The following is a 21,444-nucleotide window of genomic DNA, read 5'->3' as shown; positions in this document are numbered from 1 at the left end:
CCCAGCGCTGCCTTTCCGTGGAGATTGAGAAACCTAAGGTCTACACGGTGCCCCGCGCAACCTGAGCCAAACATTAAAAATATGCAAATACCACGTAGCTGGACAGAACCAAGGTAATGTTGTTTGCGGTTACCTAGAGATACTCAGATTATTTTTTGCATTCCGCCTAATTAGATAAGTAGCTTTAATTAATGAATAAACTTCTCAAATATTATATTTAGATGAAGTGTCAATGAGAAAATTGTACAGCAACATGAAAAACTCCCGATACAGCTTCCTGTTGCTCAATACATGCTGCATAAAAGTGTTTTTCTGAGCGCGAACGAAGCGCGCGAATAGACGCAAAATTGCCCCGCGACTGGCCGCTCGAGGCAGTTTGCGTGTATTCGCTTCTGTAATGCTTGGAAAAACTCTTTTACGTAGCACGTATCGAGCAACAGAACGCTGTGTAGTGAATTTTTCATGTCGCTCTACAATTTTCTGATTGACACTTTTAATACAATTATAATAATTGGCAATTTGGTTAATTAATTAAGATCGATTATCGAATCAGGTGGAATGCGAAAGATCATTTGAGTATCTCTAAGCAACCGCAAACAACATTACCTTGGTTCTGTCCAGCTACATGGTACTTGCATATTTTTACTGTTTGGCTCAAGTTCAGTGCAACACCCTGTATAGGTACGTCGTTCAGTGCATCTCCATTCAAGCAGCATCGCGAGCGCTTGTGTATCGTCCTTGTTCTTTTGTGGTTGCATGTGTTAGCGCTGTTATAATCTTCAAATCAGCATCGCGAGTTGGGCGAACAATGCGGTGCGCAAAGCGATGCGGAAGAGAACGCACGCCGCACAGCTTGTGAGCCATTCAAAACTCGATGCTGGGCCGCCCCCCCCCCCTCCCCCCCCGATTCCCCCCCACTTCCCCCCACTCCCCACTGTTCCCCCTACTTTCCCTTCCTGACACAATGCACCGAAATGAGTCTACTAAGCAATTACCAGTCACAATTTAAGCCCGCATCAGTTAAGACTTCACTACGAGCCGGAATACTTGTCGCCTCGCGGAAACATGTCAATATTAGCATCTAGGCCGTCTCGACGCTGAAGTACTGAAATGAGAATGTGTCCTAGACTCTGAAGCGAGTCCAATACACGGCAACAAATAATGTGCAACGCTTCCTTGAGCCTTGGAATTCACACACAATGGTGACGCCGCAAGTCCGGTCTTGCTTAGCCATGTAGGAGTACGCGCTGACCCCGTGCGGAGTCTTTAGGGTCGCCTCTTCACCAGTCCTGTGTGAGAACGGGACAAAGCAGGCCGGACGTCTCCCTGTTGCACGCTTTTTGACGGGATAAGTAAGCCATACTAACCGCAAAACAATGCTGTCGTGAACACATGACACGAAGCTCTTGCTCGTATCAGGTAACGTATTATATTACTCTATATAGGTCGCTAGTACTTTCCTGCCGCTTCTACAAATTCCCGCTGTGCTGCGGTATACCTGATGACTCAATAGTGATATTCTATGGTAATTAGCGAGATATCTGATTATGTCCGATAAATCATTACTTTGGCAAAAAAACAAGAAAATTGTCAACACTGATAGCATTCTTCATATGAATTTGCGATATAAGAATTACGGAAGAGCGTCTAATAAAAAAACACAATACGTAATTTTGATTTCGCATTTCGGGCCTTCAGTGATTGTCGTATGCCCGAGTTATGTCACTCTTTTTCTAGTACGAGATACTGGTGTCACAGCTAGAATTTCTTGAATCGCCTCATTTAAATTACGTTTGCGTGCTCTGATGAACTTTCCTTGCTGCGAATTCTTCGCAAGCTCTTGCGACCTTCTGAAGGCAAGCCGCAACGTCACAGTGATTATTCTGGGGCTTTTCACTTCAGAACGTGAAGCGCTGATGCTGCGTTCGCCTTGTTGCAGCGCTACGAGTTTCAGTGGCACGCAAATCGACAGCCGCGGTGCTCATTCCAAGGTGAATGCGAAATTACGGCAGACCTGTGAATTCGTTGGTCGCAGAGCCGCACATACGCAGGCATATGCTGTTCACTAATCATAATTAACGACGCCCAATGCGGCGTCGCCCGAAGCCATTTTCTCAACGCACCGATGTGTCCTCGCCTTGTCGACAGTGATTTAGAGGTGTCGGCCTATAAACAATGCTCACCTGTTATGAGCGTCCAGACTACACAATTATTCACATACCACTAACGCTAAGAACTATAGCATCAAGTATCATGTCTTGCATTTGAAGAAACTGTATAGGTTTAGATTTTATGTTTTCGTTACTGCGGACAACATCTTCCACGAGATGCCTTAAACGAATTCGTTTGCTCCATTGGGTATCCCTAAACCTTTATTGTCGTTTACAATGCCTCGCCATTTAAAGTAATGGTCACCTTTTCTCTGTCTCTGCTCTTGTTGCACTTTAATTTTTCATCTTACCCGCCGCGGTGGGTAAGATGAAAAATTAAAGTGACAGATACCATATGTGGCTTTAGTGTTGTGCTGCTGAGCACGAGCTCACGGGATCGAATCTCGGCCGCGGCTGCCGCATTTTTATGGGGGCGAAATGCAAAAAGGCCCGTGTTCCGTGTATTGGGGTCACGTTAGGGATCCTCTGGTGGTCAAAATTAATCCAGAGCACCCCAGTAAGGCGTGCCTTATAACCATATTGTTGTTTTGGCATGGAAAGTCCAAGAATTCATTCATTCATTCATTAAATTTTTCATCTTCAACTCATGACCATCAATTGCCACACATGGTATCTGTCAACGTTTATGTACGTGTTGGCAAATACATGTTCTTTCCAATTGCAAGTACTCTCTATTTGTCTATATATCTGATTCGCGTGTGTCGTGCAGATTGAACTTGGATGGGACGCCGTCACAGCAGCAGGGCTACATGGACCCTAACCGAACTCAATCGCTGCCCCGCCAGGCGCCAGGACAGCGCGCTTCGGACCCAGGCGACTTTGTGCAGTCGCGATCCTTCCGCGTGCTGCAGAAGATCACCGACACCGACTCTCCGGACTACCAACCACGTGAGTTTGACAACTGTGCCGCACAGATTGTAACGTACTGGGAACTGGCTCATCAAAATCGTATCTTAATTGCAGTACCCGCACAAAGGGTCGCCATGGGGAGACGATTCATTGATGCGCTCCAAAGCACGCGCTCAGAGCACACCGTAAACTGGGACCTCGCGGTGTTATAAAATGCAATGTACAGGTACGACAGAACTAGCAGCAACAAATGAAGGTTGCGGCTTGCCCGTATTGACGTTACCACCCACTGGTTTCCGTTTCTATTTTTATTTTGTTTTTTAGCAAGCCACATTCACGAGGATGCTGATGGGCCCTTGACACCGCCATCGTCTTCGAAGTTGAAGCCGTTGTCACTGAATCATTGTCCACGTAACATTATGGATGAGCTACTGCGTGCTGTACGAAGCAGTCTGCTTATGGCGCTTTTAAGTGGGCAGACGGGCGTTCTTCCAACTGCAAGAAAAGTGCTTTTACGAGGAACCACTTCTGTACATAGGCAGCACAACTAAAACCGCGGCGAGCCCCTGATAGCGCATTTTAGCAGAATGAAAAATTGCTTTTGCTTCCCGTTCGGAAAGCTTCACTATACTCGTTCGGCACAGTCCCGTATCATCTGTGTAGCGATAACGTTGGCGATTTTACTTGTCGTATGCTGAACATCCCTCAGCCTTAGCATGGCTAAGCCATGCTAAGGGAGAATCGTAGGCTCGCTGATCGTTCGCTCTTTTCTGCTACTTTTCCCCCATAGCCGGCTATTACCACTCGAGCGCAAAGATATCTGCGCAAGACCAAGCAATAGCGCAAACGGTTGCCGTGAATGATACTTATTTACCGCGCCGTTTGGCGGGGTCCTTGTTCTGCGCCGTTACACCAACTACCTCTCGCTTCACTCTGTATTTATCTCCCCAGAGAAATGCGTTCCGGAACTAACTCTTAGACTGATTCTTCTGCTTAAATGGTAATCCTGCCCTTGCGCTTTGTTATCCCTTTCATCCATGCGTGCGAAGTACGGTCACTCAGACTATCAAGAAAAGAGGCACTGAGTTGGTAACCACTTTGACTACGCAGTTCGGGGACTATTGCGGATATTTTCTTTTTTCTTTCAAATACTTCCTCAAGTTGCATGCAGAAATGATGCATGCTGATGGGCCTATACATTCTCAAACCTGTTATTCTGTATTTGCGGGGCTGTGTCCCTCACGCTCTAAGCTTATTGTTTTTCTTGCTTGTATCGAGCAGTTCAAGAGCTAGAAAAAAAGAAAACAAGCCAAAACGCAGGGAGTTTTTTTCTGGAACAGGTTACCGAAGAGATATTTAAAAATCAGCTTGCCGTAAAGACATGATGTCTCAATATTACCGCACTACAAACAGCCTATTACAGCCCCATGCAAGTTTTAACATCCCTTTCATATTTTATTCCTTGAGAGGCTTGTCAGCTGCGTTTACAAACAGGGCGCGATTATGGCCTGTATCTTTACGAAAACGCAAAGCCCTGTTGACATGGGCATATGCTTAAACTTTCACTACACAGTATTCGCCTGTGTACGTACGGTATTATGTATTTTCTTTTGCTTTGCGAAAGAAAAAAAATTGTATGCCAAAGCAGAAAAGCGGCCAAACGTAGTTTTCTACGTTATTCAAAGTTATTGCCCTGTGCGCTAGAACACTCGAGAATCTTTCCCTCTGTAGATCACTTCGCGCTGTTAAATCAAGGACTATAAAGTAATTAACAAAGAGGACACCAATGTATTCTGAAATTTCTGAGCACGTAAACATGACCATGCTGCTAAATTGTGACTGCGCCTTCAAGGTCTCACGTTGCAGGCGGCATATTAAGAATTTTAGGTTTCCGATGCATGATGTTACTAGGAGGGCGACATTTTTGGGGTTTCTGATGTCAACAACGAAGCAGTGAGCACCGAAGTGAACTTTTGCACATAGTATTCCTTGGCGCCCTAAGTGCATCTACTTCGCAACATCTTTCGAGATGTTCCATAGCACTAAGGTTAAGATATACCTTGCCATGTCTCCAGACGTTTGAGAAGGCTCCAGCTTGTTTGGCAGTACGCGTACAACGGTCTTTATGTTACGGCAGCAATCCCTCTTTCTCATTGTCATAAAAAAAAAAACGTAAGTGCTATACGTACGATGTAAGTGCAATAAATGTAGGTGCAGATGAAACAAACAAAAAGGAAGCCCTACAGAGATGGTCATTCGGTGCTTACTATGCACATACCGAAATTTAAAAAAAATAACGTTAAATTCTTACGGTTTGATAATGAACGCATTGTTGAAACGTATTGTTGGTTACTAAAATGTAGAGAGATGCGACGCTTCAGCATTAGATTTTTCTTGTCTATTTTTCTTTCACTGACCGTGCGTTTTATTTCTTGAGTACAAGAAGTCGGTTATACCAACATATGACAAACCATCAAGCAAGTAAAAATTAGTACACAGCCTTGTTGTGTGCAAGAAATTGTGCTGCAACAACAATTAAATTAACTTTCATCCCATTCCTCCGAGTTGTCGATCTCATAGCCAGGCCTATCCTCTTATATCTATGCATGTCGCTGTGGGAAGTGTCCGCATTTTATACTGCAATTCTACATGTATCAAGATTTTGCAACCCAGTTAAGATGACCGCTAGTCAACGTGGCGTTAAACATACGCTTATAAGATGCTATTCAAGGTTTAGTTCCGAGAGTGTAGTAAACATTATTTGCAACATCTGGAACGCGCGTGCTTGCACGGATTCAAGGGGAAAGGTTTAGAGCAACAAAATTAGTGAGTTCAGTGAGAGTGGTTTTGCATCGCCGAGACTCGGCCATTTCGGGAAACAGTTTCTTTGCCGCGTGTTGCTACTTCGCATAATAGCTGTCCGTATTATTCTTACTGAATGAAGTCCATTAAAAGAAATATTCCAGTGCGCTTTAGGAGCGTTTTTGTGAATGCACATATTGTTGTTTTATGTTCCCGATAATGCAACATCTTAACATGACGTACGGGATGACAAATAGTTAAGCATTTAGCAGGTACAATGTCTCAAAAACTTAGTCGCAACATCTTTTTTAGAATGTCTCAGCGGCACTGAAGCGTCGTCAGGGCGCTATCGATGTCATGAAGAGAATCGTTTTCCTCGGTCATCAGGAAAGAAAAAGCAATCTTCATCGTGTCTCTGGTCAACACACTGCAGCGGACTCCCGAGGAGCTATCCGCCTATACTGGCCGGCAGCGCGCATCAGCGACGTCTGCATAGGCCTGTCAGCTTTCTCCCTCCTAAATTGCCGTTGTTTGTCCTGTGAAGAAGACTCGCACTCGTTGACAGTAGTGTGGCAGACCTGTTGGACTGGCCCAGGAGTGTGTATTAGCAAAACAACGACGCTTGAAGATCCATCGCTCGCAAATCGTTTCTTGAATGGGCCTCTGCGGACTCCTCCTTTTAAGTTCTTGAAATTTTGCTTTTTGTCGCTGACCTGCTCTTCCGCCTGCATCCTGTTCAAAAAGCATTTTCGTCACAGGAACAGGATACACGTACGAAGCGCAAACAAATGTACGCATTAAATGACGTTGCCTTCTCTCGGAACGCGAGGTTCTATTGTCTCCCTGGCTTACTTTTTCTGCGTCCGTCCTGCCTCTTGCTTTTTCCTGGGCCGGACTCTCTACCAGTGTAGGCGTAATGATGTTAGCAAAAGCGAAAGAATTCAACCCAAGTGCCTCCCTACCCCACCCCCTCACCCCTACTTCCCCTCTTTTTTTTTTCGACAGCATTCTTACTTTTTTTTCTCTCTCTCTTCTGTGCGTTGCGCAGTGCTTAAACGGGCTCGGTCTCCGCTCAGGTTCAACTCGATCGCTTCTCCGATAAGAGCGCTCTCGATTTCCTGCTGGACGCTTGAGGAGAACGATTACACAATCTAAAGTATAGCAACTGACAGTGAGTCGATTGCCTTGTTGCGTTGCTTCAAGCCGTTTTGACGCTGCTCATGGGCTTCGTGCAAATGACGACGCCTTGTTTAAAAGCGAAGTACAGTCAGTCGCCTACGCTATGAAATCTTGCGTCATGAAATGAGCTGCTATAGGCTCGCGTGACTTTACCTAACCGTATGTGCTGAAACATGTCACGTGCCATGCGCTTGTTATGGACACTCTTGCCTATGTTGGACTGAGATGCTGGTCCTTCTTTTCCGTAAAATTTATAGCTCGTCAGTGTTTCTAAAATGGCGCAACGCTACAGCCTTCCTATCAGTTGAACACGATTTAAGTATAGCATTACAAAGCGGGCGTTTTAAACTCGTAATTGACCATGTTGCACCCGTGAAGACAGTGATCGACCGCAGTGCTCAAAGCGCAGCTCAGCGGGAACAGTCTTGCGATGGAATGTCCTGAAAGGAAGCGACAAGGCCATATACCTTGTGGGGTCTTCGGGTCTCACAGGAGTACCGACCGCCGCGGGTTCGAGCTTAGCGAGCCACAGGGCCGCGTCAGCCGTCAGCCTCTAGCGCCGCTGCGCGCAAGCTCAGGCCACAAGGGGCTACCGAGCGACGCACGCAAGAACACAGTATTGCCCTAAAATGAAGGAAACCGTTTATTGTTTCCAACGGCACCCAACACTGCACAAACGCCCGGTCCCGGGACGGCGGGGAACCAAAGGGGTCCCGCACCAAGGGCGAAAAATACAGCTAGGGGCGCCTGTAGCACGTCGCTGCGAGAGCACAGGCTCAAGCTGGGACGCGCCGCTAGGAAAAGTCCCGGCGGCTATGCTACTAGCTCTGGCGATAACCAATGGGCCAACTCGCGAGAGCTCGGGCAATCTCCTTCGGCTTGGGCCTCCGATAAGTGCGGCTCGGCGTGGTACGACCTCGCGCGAGCACTAGGCACCCGTTCTTCGGCTTAGCGTCGGGATAGGAAACAACACGAGGTACGCGCTCCCCGCACGGGCAAAGGCGCCGTGCGTGAGCTCAATCCTAGTCACAAAGGTGTCGGCGGACGAGAGAGAGCATCGTACGTACCGGGTGCTGTCCCAAAGGAGAAGAGAGCCCGTACCGTCACGGCAGTAGCCACCAGGGCCACTCCCGTGACGTCACTAGCTCCGCCCTCACCCACGAACCATGGCAAGTGGAGCGCCACCGCTAAAACTGGTTCGGAGCAAGAACGACATGGCTTTTTGGATTGCAGACATGGGTGAAATGCGGCCGCGCCATGGCGCGTTGAATTCCCCAAATCCCCACATCCTCCTCTCCTTAATTGCCCCCCTACCAGTCTGGCGAAGAAGCTGGTAGGGGCTAATGCACCAAAGACAACTGAGCCTTTCATGCACTAGCTAATTGCTACCTCAGCCCAGCAAGCACTACGCGTACAAAAAAAACATACATACAATGATAATGAAAAAATAATAAAAAAATACACTCTAAAATACAAGAAAAATGACGCCGCGAAGGGGGGGAAGAAATCTTAACAAAAAGAGTCTGCTGCTAGCGCGGGACAATTTCTGGGGGTGCGAAGAGAACGCGGCGCGTATAGTTCTGTGGCTAGGGCGGTGGCCGAAGTCGCGGGAGTTGTGAGCGTAGGCTTGATTGCAGGCCACGTAACACAGGAACGGGCTCACCGTTGTTCTACCGAAGTTGCTGGCGAGTCCGATGAGTGCCGCTTTCGTGGTGGTGGTGGTCCCGAACTCCAGGTGGACAGGGCAGGACACTGCCAGGTCAGCTGGCCACGCCGCCGTATGCAGGATGGATGAGCAGCCACAGCGGCGGCTGCAGGGCGTTCGCACGGCGTCGGCGACTGCAGAGCCGAGCTCCTGGCGTGATGTCATAGGGTCCCGTCCACCAACGGTATCCGCGGCGATCCGATGGAGTTGGTGCGGCTCCTTCAGCTTGCTTCAACGAGCAACAGCCCCCACGCACGCACGCACGCGCGCACACACAACGCACGCGCACACTCCTCGTGGCACCGCGCCTCACTCCTCGCCGTCCGCCATGCCGCCCGTCGGCCACAACGCGCCGCGCCGATCCAGGCGCAAAGCGTCCCTCTCTCCCGCACCAACGAGTCAAGGGGACCACTGTCACCCCCCGCGCTGCACGACACGCCAGTCACAGACCCCCCTCTTGGCAAAAAAAAACGAAAACGAGAAGAAAAAAAAAACACACAGAAGAAAACAAGAACGGTCAAAATCTATGTACAAGTAACAAAAAAAATGAACTACACAACTGTACACTTAAAACATTAAAACAATAATTACACTCAGCATGCGTACCCAAAAATAAAAATTAAAAAAAAATGCACACTGAACAACCACTGTCAACAAGACTACAGCTGGGCTGGGGCCAGCTTCTTTTCGCGCACTGGCCGCAAAGAAGCTAACCCACTGAGGCTAAGCAATTTTACTGAGGGCCTTCGGTGGCGGAAAGAGTCCGCCGTCAGGCGCGATATCACACAGGTGACCGTCTCCTCAGGTTGTACCGGTGCGTGGTCCGAATGCGGTCCTTCGCCCCGGGTGTGCCCTGTTGCTTGCGGGTGGTGCCACTGGGCACCGGCGCGAGCTCGTCGGACCGCGACGCAAAGGCTTTCAGGTCGGCGATATGGGCACGGCTGAGTTTTCCCGAAGGGGAATCCTTCAGCAAGTACGCGAGCGGAGACCAAACTTTCTCTACTCGGTACGGACCAAGCCACTTAGGGGCGAGCGAGGCTGAGAACCCCTTGCTCGCGTCGCTAAGAGCGTGGTTCCGCTTCAGGACTAAATCACCTACCTTAAATGAAAGATGGCGATGCTTCCGGTCGTACTGAGCCTTCTGCTGGGCCCTGGCCGAAGTCAAACTCTGCCTTGCTCTACAGAGAGCCCGACAAAGCCTGTCCCGAAGTGCTGAGGCGTACGCAGAACAGTCTGCCGGCGCCTCCTCATCCCCGAGCTGACATTGAATGACACTGGTCACCGGATTTGCCAGCTCCCTTCCAAAATTGAGGAAAGCGGGAGAGAAACCAGTCGAGCGATTCTCGGCGGTTCGGATTGCGAACGCGAGCTCACTCAAGTGGTCTGCCCAATCCTTTTGACTCACGGCAAAGGCCGCCAACAATGGTTTGAGGGTTCTATTGACCCTCTCCGTCAAATTGGACTGGGGATGGTAGGGTGACGTGGTGGAGTGATTAATTCCCAGGGAACGGCACGTAACACCAAACACCCGAGCGGTGAAATAAGACGCGTTGTCCGTAATTAGTCTTTTCGGAAAGCCGAACCGACAAAAAACTTCCTGTAGCCTCTCCAGCACCGCTCGCGCGGTCACTTTTCGAAGCGCAAACAACTCCACCCACTTCGAAAAATGATCGACGACTACCATCAGGTGTGTGAACCCCTGCTTACTCCTGGGGAAAGGCCCCATAAGATCGCAGGTTGCCACTTGCCACGGACGCTCACTGTCAATTGGTTTCATCAATCCGGGCGGCTTGCCACCCCTTGATTTCACCGTTTGACAGACATGGCAGGAACGGCAATAGCGAAAAATGTCACGCTTTATGCCAGGCCAGGTCACAGTTTGGCTTAGTTTCGCAAAAACTTTGGAGCCACTCAAATGACCGGCCAAGGGTTCGTCATGAGATGATCGCAACAGTGCGCTTCTCAGACTCTTGGGGATAACCACCTTAAACGGGTCCACAGCCTCGTCATCGGTGGCTATGTATTTCAGCAGGAGCCCGTCGTGATCCAGCAAATATGAATCCGCGGGGGACCCAGCGACACACGCTGGTTCCGGCCCCCCTGCGCCCGCCGCACTACCAGCAGCGTCTCGGCGCTCCGTCTCCCTGAGACCGTCGCTCACTCCGCGACAAAACGAATCAATTTGCTGGGCCTTCAGTAACTCTTGCCTGCTGAATGCGATTCCAATTCTCCCAAAGGGGAGTCTGGTCTCGTCCCCACTCAGGACTGCAGCCAACGGCGTTGTAGGTTCGCTTTCGAGAAGCTCCCCCGCTCGCTCGTTTTGCGGCGCGCTGCTTGCCTGGAGAGCGGAATGACAGGTTTGCCCGCTTGCGGACTCACCTCTCTCTGCGCTCGTTTCGCCCCCGACGCTTGCTGGCGCAAAGGCACCGGCAGTGGCTGTGACACCTGGAGGAATGCTCTTGGTGCACAATGGGGCACGGGATAGCGCGTCAGCTACCACGTTGGTGCAACCGGACGAGCGCACAGCTCGAGGGCCTGCCCCCGAATTCTGCGCGCGACGCGGTTCGTGCCGTGCCTCTTGTTCCCAAAGGGGAGTCGCAGCAGGCGAGCGCACAGCTCGAGGGCTTGCCCCCGAACTTGGCGCGCGGCACATTTCCGACGCCCCATCTGCACAGGCAAGATCGGACGCCGGCGGGCTGATGAACGGCTTTAGCAACGTGAACGGTCCGTCGCGATAGCCGCCATTCGCAATGTCCACTACGATCCCGGTTTTCAGGAGAAAGTCCCGTCCGAGGATCATAGGAACACTGAGCCCGGGGAGATGAACGAAACGCGTGCGTCTCATTCGCTCTCCCCACCTGACAGTCAGCCTTGCGGCGCCCGCCTAATGGGCCACGCCTTTCGCAAGATTGAATGTCGTTCGGCAATCCCGCAAGCGCACTGAGTGCTTCTGCAAGTGGGATAACACCGGTTCGCCGAACAACGAAGCGCTTGCGCCCGTGTCCAGCAGTGCAGGAAATTCGCGGCCGACAATGGTCACCGGAATGAAGGGCGCGTGCGCCCCAGCAACACATCCTGCTCGATACGCCGAGGGGACAAGCAAGGTTTCGGTCACTCGTGCCTTCACGAGCGACCCGCGCTCCCGTTTCCCGACCTCGCAGGAGGCCTGGGCGCGGTGCAGTCCCTTGCTATGTGCCCTCCTTGTTGGCAGCGAAAACAGCGCACTCCTTCTCGGTACCTTTCCCGAGGCGGAGCGGCCTCAGCTCCCTGCCGGGGTCGACTCGCTGCATGACCAAAGGGCCTGCTGTGACGAGCGTCCGCCTCTGCGATGCGTTGGGTCGAAGTGCGTCCCTGCGCATGCATTTCGGGCGGTGGTGCAGCACAGGCTGCCCGCCTCCCGTACGTGTAGGGATCTAGAGCGCGCGCGCTCAGCTCCCAAACACACCCGCTTGTAGCCGCAAAGGCAGCTTGGCCGGGTTGTTGCCGTTGGGGGAGGGGCACAGGCCCTCCCCACGCGCAGCGTGGCTCAAGGGCCTCGCTGGCGGGCGGCGGTGGGCGATAGGCTCGCGCGGCGAGAATGTCGCCTTGAATGCGCTTCGCCTCGGCGGCCAATTCTTCCAGATCTCGGAAGCGGCCGCCGCGCAGGTACGCCGAAAAGGTCGGATGTGCCTGCCTGATCACCCGTTCGACGCGTTCCTCGTTCGAAGCATTGGGCTCGGCGATTAAGAACAGGTCTTGCATCGCGCGTACGTACTCCTGAAGCGACTCGTCAGGAGCTTGTGTACGTAGCTCAAGCTCTCGCCGCATCCTACTCTGGTAGTCAGCGGGTAGGAATTCGCGCAGGAATGCCACGCGGAACTCCTCGACGGTTGTTGCACGGTATCCGGAAAGCCGGTACCACCTAGCCGCCGTGTCAGTAAGTGCTACGGGAACGACGCGTTCCAGCACCTCCTGATCCTCCAAACGATTTGCCATCTGGTAGCGCACCAGGGAGTCACAATAATCCCTGGCACTGAGCATGTCACCGTATCCGCTGTAAGTCGGGACTGCCAACCGTACAGCGGGGTGCGCGCATTTCGGGACAGCCGAAAGCGCCTCAACTGCCCCCGAGAGTGACTGAATCATTTCAGCGGCGTTTTGCAACAGCGTCTGTGCGCCTGCTCCAAAGGGAACTGTTGGCGCGTTAGCGGCGTGGTCGAGCAAGGGTGAACAGTTCTCCAGCTCGATCAGCGGCGCGGTTTCCACAGGGATACCGGCCGCTGCGCCGCCAGCCCCAGAGCAAAACGGGCTCTTAGCGGGGTGCGCCTGCTGTCGTTCACAGCCGCCACTTGAGGCAGCTATACGTGAATTGCTTAGGCCGCTTGCAGCCAGCGTCGACAAAACAGGTGCGCGCTCGAAGGTTGCGCCACTGGGCACAACCGAATGTACTCCAAAGGGAGACGAATGAGCGAAATTCGTGGCTGCAGCATTGTAATCCCCACAGGGGGCCGTGGCAGACCACTGGTTTTGGCTGCTCATTTGAGGAGCAGCCAGCGGGCAAACGTCGGAGAGGGCTAAGGCCCCGTTTCCGTGCCGCGCTCCGTCAACTCCACAGGGAGCCGATCGAGAGCGCTGCGACATCGCACTGCCTTGCATTCCGAAGGGAGTTGTGGCAGACGAATGTGCTGGTGTGCACTGTTCGGGGAGGGCTCTGGCCCCGTTCCCAAACAACGCTACTGCTCCAATGGGAGCTGGTACGTAGCGCCTCGTGTTGTCGTCCCCACAGGGGGCTGCGACAGGTGAGGGTGCATAAGTTCGCTGCTCAAGGGGAGCACTGGCCCCGTTATCGAGCAACGTGGCGTCTGCTCGCGGTAACAAAGGGCAAAAGTCCCCTAACAAATGACAAAGGTCACTCGGCCTAGCAGACATAACGCGGCAAGTATAATATGCAATGGAGTACTAACTCGGCTAAGCACAGACAAAGGCTTAATGAGCCTTTGAATCCGCGTTGGGCGCCAGTGTGGGGTCTTCGGGTCTCACAGGAGTACCGACCGCCGCGGGTTCGAGCTTAGCGAGCCACAGGGCCGCGTCAGCCGTCAGCCTCTAGCGCCGCTGCGCGCAAGCTCAGGCCACAAGGGGCTACCGAGCGACGCACGCAAGAACACAGTATTGCCCTAAAATGAAGGAAACCGTTTATTGTTTCCAACGGCACCCAACACTGCACAAACGCCCGGTCCCGGGACGGCGGGGAACCAAAGGGGTCCCGCACCAAGGGCGAAAAATACAGCTAGGGGCGCCTGTAGCACGTCGCTGCGAGAGCACAGGCTCAAGCTGGGACGCGCCGCTAGGAAAAGTCCCGGCGGCTATGCTACTAGCTCTGGCGATAACCAATGGGCCAACTCGCGAGAGCTCGGGCAATCTCCTTCGGCTTGGGCCTCCGATAAGTGCGGCTCGGCGTGGTACGACCTCGCGCGAGCACTAGGCACCCGTTCTTCGGCTTAGCGTCGGGATAGGAAACAACACGAGGTACGCGCTCCCCGCACGGGCAAAGGCGCCGTGCGTGAGCTCAATCCTAGTCACAAAGGTGTCGGCGGACGAGAGAGAGCATCGTACGTACCGGGTGCTGTCCCAAAGGAGAAGAGAGCCCGTACCGTCACGGCAGTAGCCACCAGGGCCACTCCCGTGACGTCACTAGCTCCGCCCTCACCCACGAACCATGGCAAGTGGAGCGCCACCGCTAAAACTGGTTCGGAGCAAGAACGACATGGCTTTTTGGATTGCAGACATGGGTGAAATGCGGCCGCGCCATGGCGCGTTGAATTCCCCAAATCCCCACAACCTCTTTGCTTCCTAAGTGGCTTGTCATCGTACTGAGTTCTATATATGTACGCAGGTGGGTGGCGTTCAATGTGTCGCTGTTTTCGGTCCCTGACCCTGAGTATACCTACGTGCATGTACGTTTTGCAGAGTGTTCACTCTACTACTCAAGCTGTGTTCGCCAGTATAGGAAACATCGCTTCAGCTCATCACTACGATTTCTTCGGTAGGATAACATCACAAGGTTCTTTACGATTCATCATGAGTAAAACACGGGGTACCCAATTCATGAAAAGTACTTCCTATCTTCAGGGAACCAAATACAAGTGGTCCTACCGCACCGTATTAACACTAAAAAGAAGCCAGTTGGTATTCAAGAGGGAGTTATGCTAGAACGATGCATATAACAAAGGGCACCCGTCCAATATTGGCAGAACGTAGTATTAGGGATGGCGGTCAGCGAACTACAAGCAGCTTTTACGATGGCTGTTTACCCGCCGTGATTTCTCAGAGGCTATGGTGTTGGGCTGCTGAGCACTAGATCACGGGATCGAATCCCGGCCACGGCGGCCGCATTTCGATGGGGGCGAAATGCGAGAACACCCGTGTATTTAGATTTAGGTGCAAGTTAAAGAACCCCAGGTGGTCTAAATTTCCGGAGTCCCCCACTACGGCATGCGTCATATTCAGAAAGTGGTGTTGGCACGTAAAACCCCATAATTTATTTTTCACCATGGCTGTTTTGTGGATTCGAACTCTTGTTCTCTGCGACGCCCGCATTGCTGGTAATGAACTATCCCTTAAATACTCTACAATTCATTTTCAGAGATAAGCTGCTTCGAAGCTGTATGTAGGGATTCGCATGAGCTTTTCGGAGCAATACATCTTGGCCTTCACAAATGCTGGGAGCTTCGCATGCCTCGGCAAGCTCTTTGACCACAGGAAAAACATTGTGCTGCTGCACTTCACAAGTGCAGCAGCGCAATGAGTGCTGCACAGAGAAATGCCCCAGTTTGGGATTAAGCTCGCAATTGTTTGGTACATCGTGAATTACAGCAGCGAAGTGGCACAGCTGCATCACAGCTTTACTCTTAAAGGCTCAGTCTGCACTGTACATCAGCACGTGAGTGCTGATGTACACTGCAGTATGTATTTTCGGCACGTTCAGGAAATCTTCCTGCTTTTGAATCAGATTACCCGCTGGTATTCCCCCCACCCACCCCCCTTTTAAAATTCATTTCTTGCTACTGCTTTCTTGTTTCGCTCATTTCTTGTGATTATTTAACGCCATTTGATGAGTTCCAACTAAGTGGAGCATGCGTCGCATTTTGCAGCTACCACGGCCTACATGCGCGACTGTCGAAGCTGCTATATTTTTTTTTCTCAAGTGCCCCCTTCGCCGATATTCCCTTTGTGTAAACCCCCCTTATGTTCCCCCTCAGTTTTTCTGATGTAAGTTGTAGCTGTACGCAAGGCCAGCAGTTACGTCAGCCATAGGGCGTGCGTGCTACGGAGAGAGCCGTACAGTTCGCGTCTCCCAAAGCGCGTACTCGCTCGCACGCTGCACCCACGTTCCGCCGGCAACCTTACTTCCGCGAGCGCAGAGACAACAGCAAGCGGCGAGCACGCGCGCCTGCCTCGAGCAGCAGCCGCCGCTCCCGATCGGCAGCGGCTTTATACGCTGGCGGCATCGGAGCGCCACACCTCCGCGGCACGCAATCGGTTCCCGCGTGCTGACGACCGGAAGGCGCATTCGCCGCGGTGTTCCGTTATTCACCGCGAGCTCCGCATTATAACTAATCTGATCGAGGCGCGGGTGTGGCGGCGGCGGCGCGGGCCGCAGTGGCAGCTCGTGTGGTGCGCCGCCGCGCGTGCCCTATCTGATAATCTCCGCGGTCGGCGGTGGCTCGTATACGCGTCACTAGAGCTGCGTCTGAATCGGCGTCCTCCTCTCCGCGTTTCCTCCCTTCGTCGTGGAGGGGGTGAAGAGCCTGCCTCCTGTTGCTGCCACCGCACCGAGCCCCGCTGGGTCGCGGGAGAACCGCGAACAACGCAAGCACGGCGGGCCACCGCCGCAAAACACGTTCACTCTGCCTGCGCGCACGTAATGCCTGCCGTGTTGCCGGTTGCTCAACGCGGCGTCCACTTTTCGCTAATATGTTCAGAGTGCGCGCTTTCTCCGCGCTACTGCCGCTGTACTTCCCGAACTGCGCGCGTGGCGACCGGAAGCAACGAAAATGTGGCTGTCGCGAAGTGGGCCTGCATCGTGTGCTTTCAGTAGGTGTAGGGCGCTGCATCATTACTGCTGCCGCTGCCTGCGGGTTTCCGCGTCGAATACGCGCGCGTTTCACGATGGCGGCAGGCTGTCAATCATCAGCCAGTCAGTCAGTCATAGAGCCAATCAATCAATCAATCAATCAATCAATCAATCAATCAATCAATCAATCAATCAATCAGTCAATCAATCAATCAATCAATCAATCAATTCACTAATTATTATCTTAATTACTTTAATGTACATACTGCAATTTACTTATTGTAGCCGGTATGCAAAGCGCTTCCAAGGAATGAATTACTAGAATAACGCCAGTTTTGAGATATGCGCCATCAAAGTCGCTGTAAAAATGCACTGTTGTCCCACTTTTTAAAGCAAACGTTCTTCTTTGTATTTGTGGAGCAGTAACTATAGCGCCCATGTATTTAGTCCTACACTTTGGGAAATAATATCTCGAAACTGTTTTCACCCAGGAAATTCATTTCAAGTGGATACGTCTTGCAAGCTCACCCGCTACAATTCGTAAATTGCAATATGCGTCTAAAGTAATTAATTAAGGAGTTATTGAGTCCGTGTTAATTAGTTGAATAGCTGTTTTCATTTCTCGTGCTAGTATTGTCAGCCTCTTCGAATAATTGAGCTCAAGGACAAGAATTATGTTATCTGCAACAGGCGATTTTTAAAAATTTCGTAAAACTTAAAAATTATCACTCTGTTGTTAGACCTATCTTGGTTAGACCTATCTTGGGTTCACGTATCGGAACGCCGGCTACTCCGCCTGGCGCATATGACTCAATTTAACGTTTTCATTCTTATCCGGGCGTTGTTCGTTTTCCATCTCTCGGCCTCTTCGCTTTTATTTTGCGTCCGCTATAGACAATGAGCTCTTAAGCACTGCACACCATTGCAGCAGTTCACTACCTTTAGATGGTTTATCCTCTAGTGCTGCTATTTCAGTACGCCGCAATGCTCGGAATCTATTAGCCTGGACTTCCTGCATGAACTAACTTGTCGTTACTTGCCCTTTCTACCAGGTCAGCGCTTAAGTGCTAATGATTTTCAGTCGCGCTTCGTGTTACATGAAAGTGCCGTAATTAGAATATAATCGATTTTTATAACGTGTCGTGCGACGTGAATTTGTGCATGTATACTGCACTGGAAAAAATAAACACGGTGTTAATTAACAGTAGACGTTAGCCTTTAGCGTTATTATTATTATGTACTATTCATGGCACGTGTCTTCAGAAGCCACTTAATGTATTCGAGGTGACACCAGAATTTACAATCCACATGCTAGTGCTTCAGAACCAGCACTGCTACGGAACCTCCTTGTTTTCGTCGGGACTCGAAGCGGTCTCCCAGAGAGGTTTCGACTCCAGTAGCCAGATTCTGACCAAATTAGGGGATTTAAATCAGCGTGCTAGGAGGTTTCCGAAGCACCAACCGCTATGAAATTGAAGACGACGGGTTTATTGCGTCACAATGGTATGAAGTCGTCGTCATTGAGACGAAAGCCGTAGTTGTCTTGTATCTTGTTCTCGTGTCCCTGAACTTCTAAGGCAGTAAATTCTCCGATGTCGTTAGCTAAGCTTGGTCATCAAACGCGTTTTTTTTTTCGTTGCCCCATTTGTGCTCACATAATGTGAGGACAAAAGAGGTAAAGTAAATGAATACTCCGTAACGTCATAATCTCCTTTTTTTCTCTTTAGTAGTAAGGCCTATGTGTTACCTTGCTTTTGAATATTCCGATCTCCTAGCATGTACGTCACTCAAGAATTACACAGCAAGGTAAATTAACGAGTGTCGCTGTGGCAGACTACACCATGTCGCATCGATAGCCCCTATGGCTGAGGGAAAATTACAGTTGAGATAGCTTAAACTATTTGGCAATGTGTTTACCGACCAAAACAGCAAGCAACTTTTGTTGCCTGTAGCGGTGACCACGGCCATCCACGAAAGTCACCTATGCAGCTTTAATTAATGCTGTTTCTCCTTCTCTCTCGTTTCATGCTTTCGCACGCTCGTTGGTCAAGAAAAAAAAAAGTAATTTCAGTCTTGTCACTCAGTCGCACGGAGAGTGCGGATAATCCTTGATTCTTTATTTAGTACGTCTAAGTGATCCGTTTACCCAGCTACACCTCCGGCTTGCACTTTGCGCATAGAGGAAACTCGAAAGCAACATCGCCGCATTATGACTGGCAGGTCAATAGAAATCACGCTGAACATTTAGAACTCTAGCAATTTATACTGATCGAAGAACGTCAGTGCGGCACAAGAAATCAATAATTTCCACCACTAACCACGTTTCGTTGTAGGCGCTATATATAATACCGGAAAAGCTGCATAAAAAATGAGTCGTCGAACGAATACATCAGGAATGTTAAAATGATAGAATTTACTCACTCTGAGAATGTTCGATAAAATACGCTTCGCAAAAAAAAAGAAACATTTCATCGCTTCAAGCTATCTATTGCTCTGGCCTTTAGCCGCGATTCTTCGACTTGTGATAGCATAAGCACGGAACTGCCACTCCGCATAGCTGATGGTTCACATGTTCGAGACCTTTTACTCAACTGCAACGTCCAACCTTGAGGAGTCACCTTTTTTTGCCCTGAATTTCTGATTAAGATTCATATCTTAAGGAGCATAAAATATAGAAGTGCGAAGGGGAAGGGAGAGAAGAACTTCACAGGCCCTGGGTGCTGCAGCTTGACTCGTTCGAGCAACGACTTCGCGCAACCTATCCGCGGCGGCAATTATTCCTCCGGGAAGCTGCTCTTAAACTTTGTCCCAAACTCAAGTGTAGAGCAGTCTAGGCACGTACGCAGGCACACTCTAGCGGACACAAAAGCACGAACACATGCGCGTCTTACGCGCATAGCGACGGACCCGACGGCCCGGCTTGCTCGAGTGTATAACAGTCTTCCATCTCGCGTGTCCAAGGGCTCGCATTGCGCAACGCATTCGACGTATCATGCGCCGCCGGCGTTACGGTGAGCGCTCTGTACCCGCTGTATAAATGCGCTATAGCTCCCCGCGAATCCTAGAATATCGAGCGCGACAATGAGTAACAGAGAAAACGCCTTCTTCTGGCACCGCTCCACATGCTTTTGGTTGCATCTGCGAACCTCCGCTCATCATCTGGAGGGCGTAATAAAAAGTAACACCTCTCGTTTTACGGCGGGTGTCATTACGAAGCTGCGCAGCCGTGACCTTCTGAGGATCAGTTTGCTTGGCATCAGAATTGTTTCGTGCATGGACGCCGGAGCCACGCTACGCCGAACCCCGTAATCTTCGGCGTTGCTCTACTTGAAGCACGTCCCGGACTTCTGAGACGGGAATGAAGCGCCGCACTTCGAGAGAACGAGTTATGGCGCTTCACTAAGGTTTCTCGGCGATTAATCAGATAGGCTTTTGCAAAGGGGCACTTTCGGCGTAAACCATAATGTTATGGATGCGTTTCATCGCATGTTGCGCTGAGAGACGATTGAACTGGATGTGACTTCGATCGAGCGGTGGTGCTTCTCTAAAGTCTCAGAAGTCGAGGCTGTGCTTCGAAAGGTGGAATGTTTAAGATGCGGAGGTAAGTGTTCCTAGAAGTGCTTCTTGGGCCCTTCACTATATAGTCGAACTAGAAATAGTGTACTGCGATACATTCCTAGAACATTGGTCGTGTAAATGTCCGCGGCGGGTTAAAAAAGACACTGTCGCCGATGTCTTGCTTGAAGAGCTAAACAAGTGGAGAGGATCGGAAGATGGGTCAAGAGGAAGCTTTAGTTCAGGTCCAACTCCGATGCCGCCTATTCAAATACTTGTAAAACGCAGAAACGCTTTTCTGAGATAACCGCTGGACCGATTTCAATGAAATCTGTGGCATTCTAGAGAAAAAGTTAAATTATAGTGACTGTTGGGAGCATTTGAATTTAAGGCTTGAAATATTTACAAGCATTTTCTTAAATTGGTAAGCTTGAAGAATATAGAAGCACGAAGCTTACAAATTTGTAGCTCTGCACCAAAAACAGATGTCGCAGTTCTGTCAACTGCATCCGTTAGAGCAACCAAAGCATACAAATTCGATATATCAATTTATATCTTATAAGATAAATTTAGTAGTAGAGTGTACACTCTGCAAAACGTAAATGCACGTAGGTATACTTAGGGTCAGGGACCGAAAACAGCGGCGCATTGAAGGCCACCCACCTGCGCACATACATAGAACTCAGCACGATGACATGCCACTTAGGAAGCAAAGAGGTGTATGCCCTTGTCGCTTACTTTCAGGACATTCCATCGCAAGACTGCTCCCGCTGAGCTGCGCCTTGAGCGCTGCGGTCGATCACTTTCTTCACAGGCGCAACATGGTCAATTACGAGTTTAAAACGCACTCTATGTGATGCTATACTTAAATCGTGTTCAACTCATAGGGAGGCTTTAGCGTTGCGCCATTTTAGAAAGACTGACGAGCTATAAAATTTACGAAAAACAAGGACCAGCATCTCAGTTCAACTTAAACATAAGTTTATTATATTGTTTGCTAGGGTGTTGCAAAAGTTCTGACCACGTATTAGTGGCCGATACTTGAGAGCCATGTATAACACATAAATTTTGTCTGTTTTATATGTACTATTAAATGCTATTTACAGAACAGTCATATCGTATTTTTATTA

General features: G+C 50.4%; 1 protein-coding gene across 3 annotated transcripts in view; it reads left to right on the top strand.

The window, feature by feature from the left end:
- The window catches only part of LOC135901070 (uncharacterized), a 108,806-nt gene that overhangs the window by 63,350 nt on the left and 24,012 nt on the right, over window positions 1-21,444 (top strand). For all 3 annotated transcript variants that reach the window (XM_065430742.1, XM_065430743.1, XM_065430745.2), the window contains exon 5: window positions 2,881-3,059. In XM_065430742.1, the coding sequence (XP_065286814.1) occupies window positions 2,881-3,059 (179 nt within the window). The remainder of the gene's footprint in view (window positions 1-2,880; window positions 3,060-21,444) is intronic.

The sequence above is a fragment of the Dermacentor albipictus genome, chromosome 1 (genome assembly GCF_038994185.2).
Source record: "Dermacentor albipictus isolate Rhodes 1998 colony chromosome 1, USDA_Dalb.pri_finalv2, whole genome shotgun sequence".
Taxonomy (NCBI): Eukaryota; Metazoa; Arthropoda; class Arachnida; order Ixodida; family Ixodidae; genus Dermacentor; species Dermacentor albipictus.
Note: the sequence above shows the minus strand (reverse complement) of the source record. Positions and strands in the feature narration are given on the sequence as shown.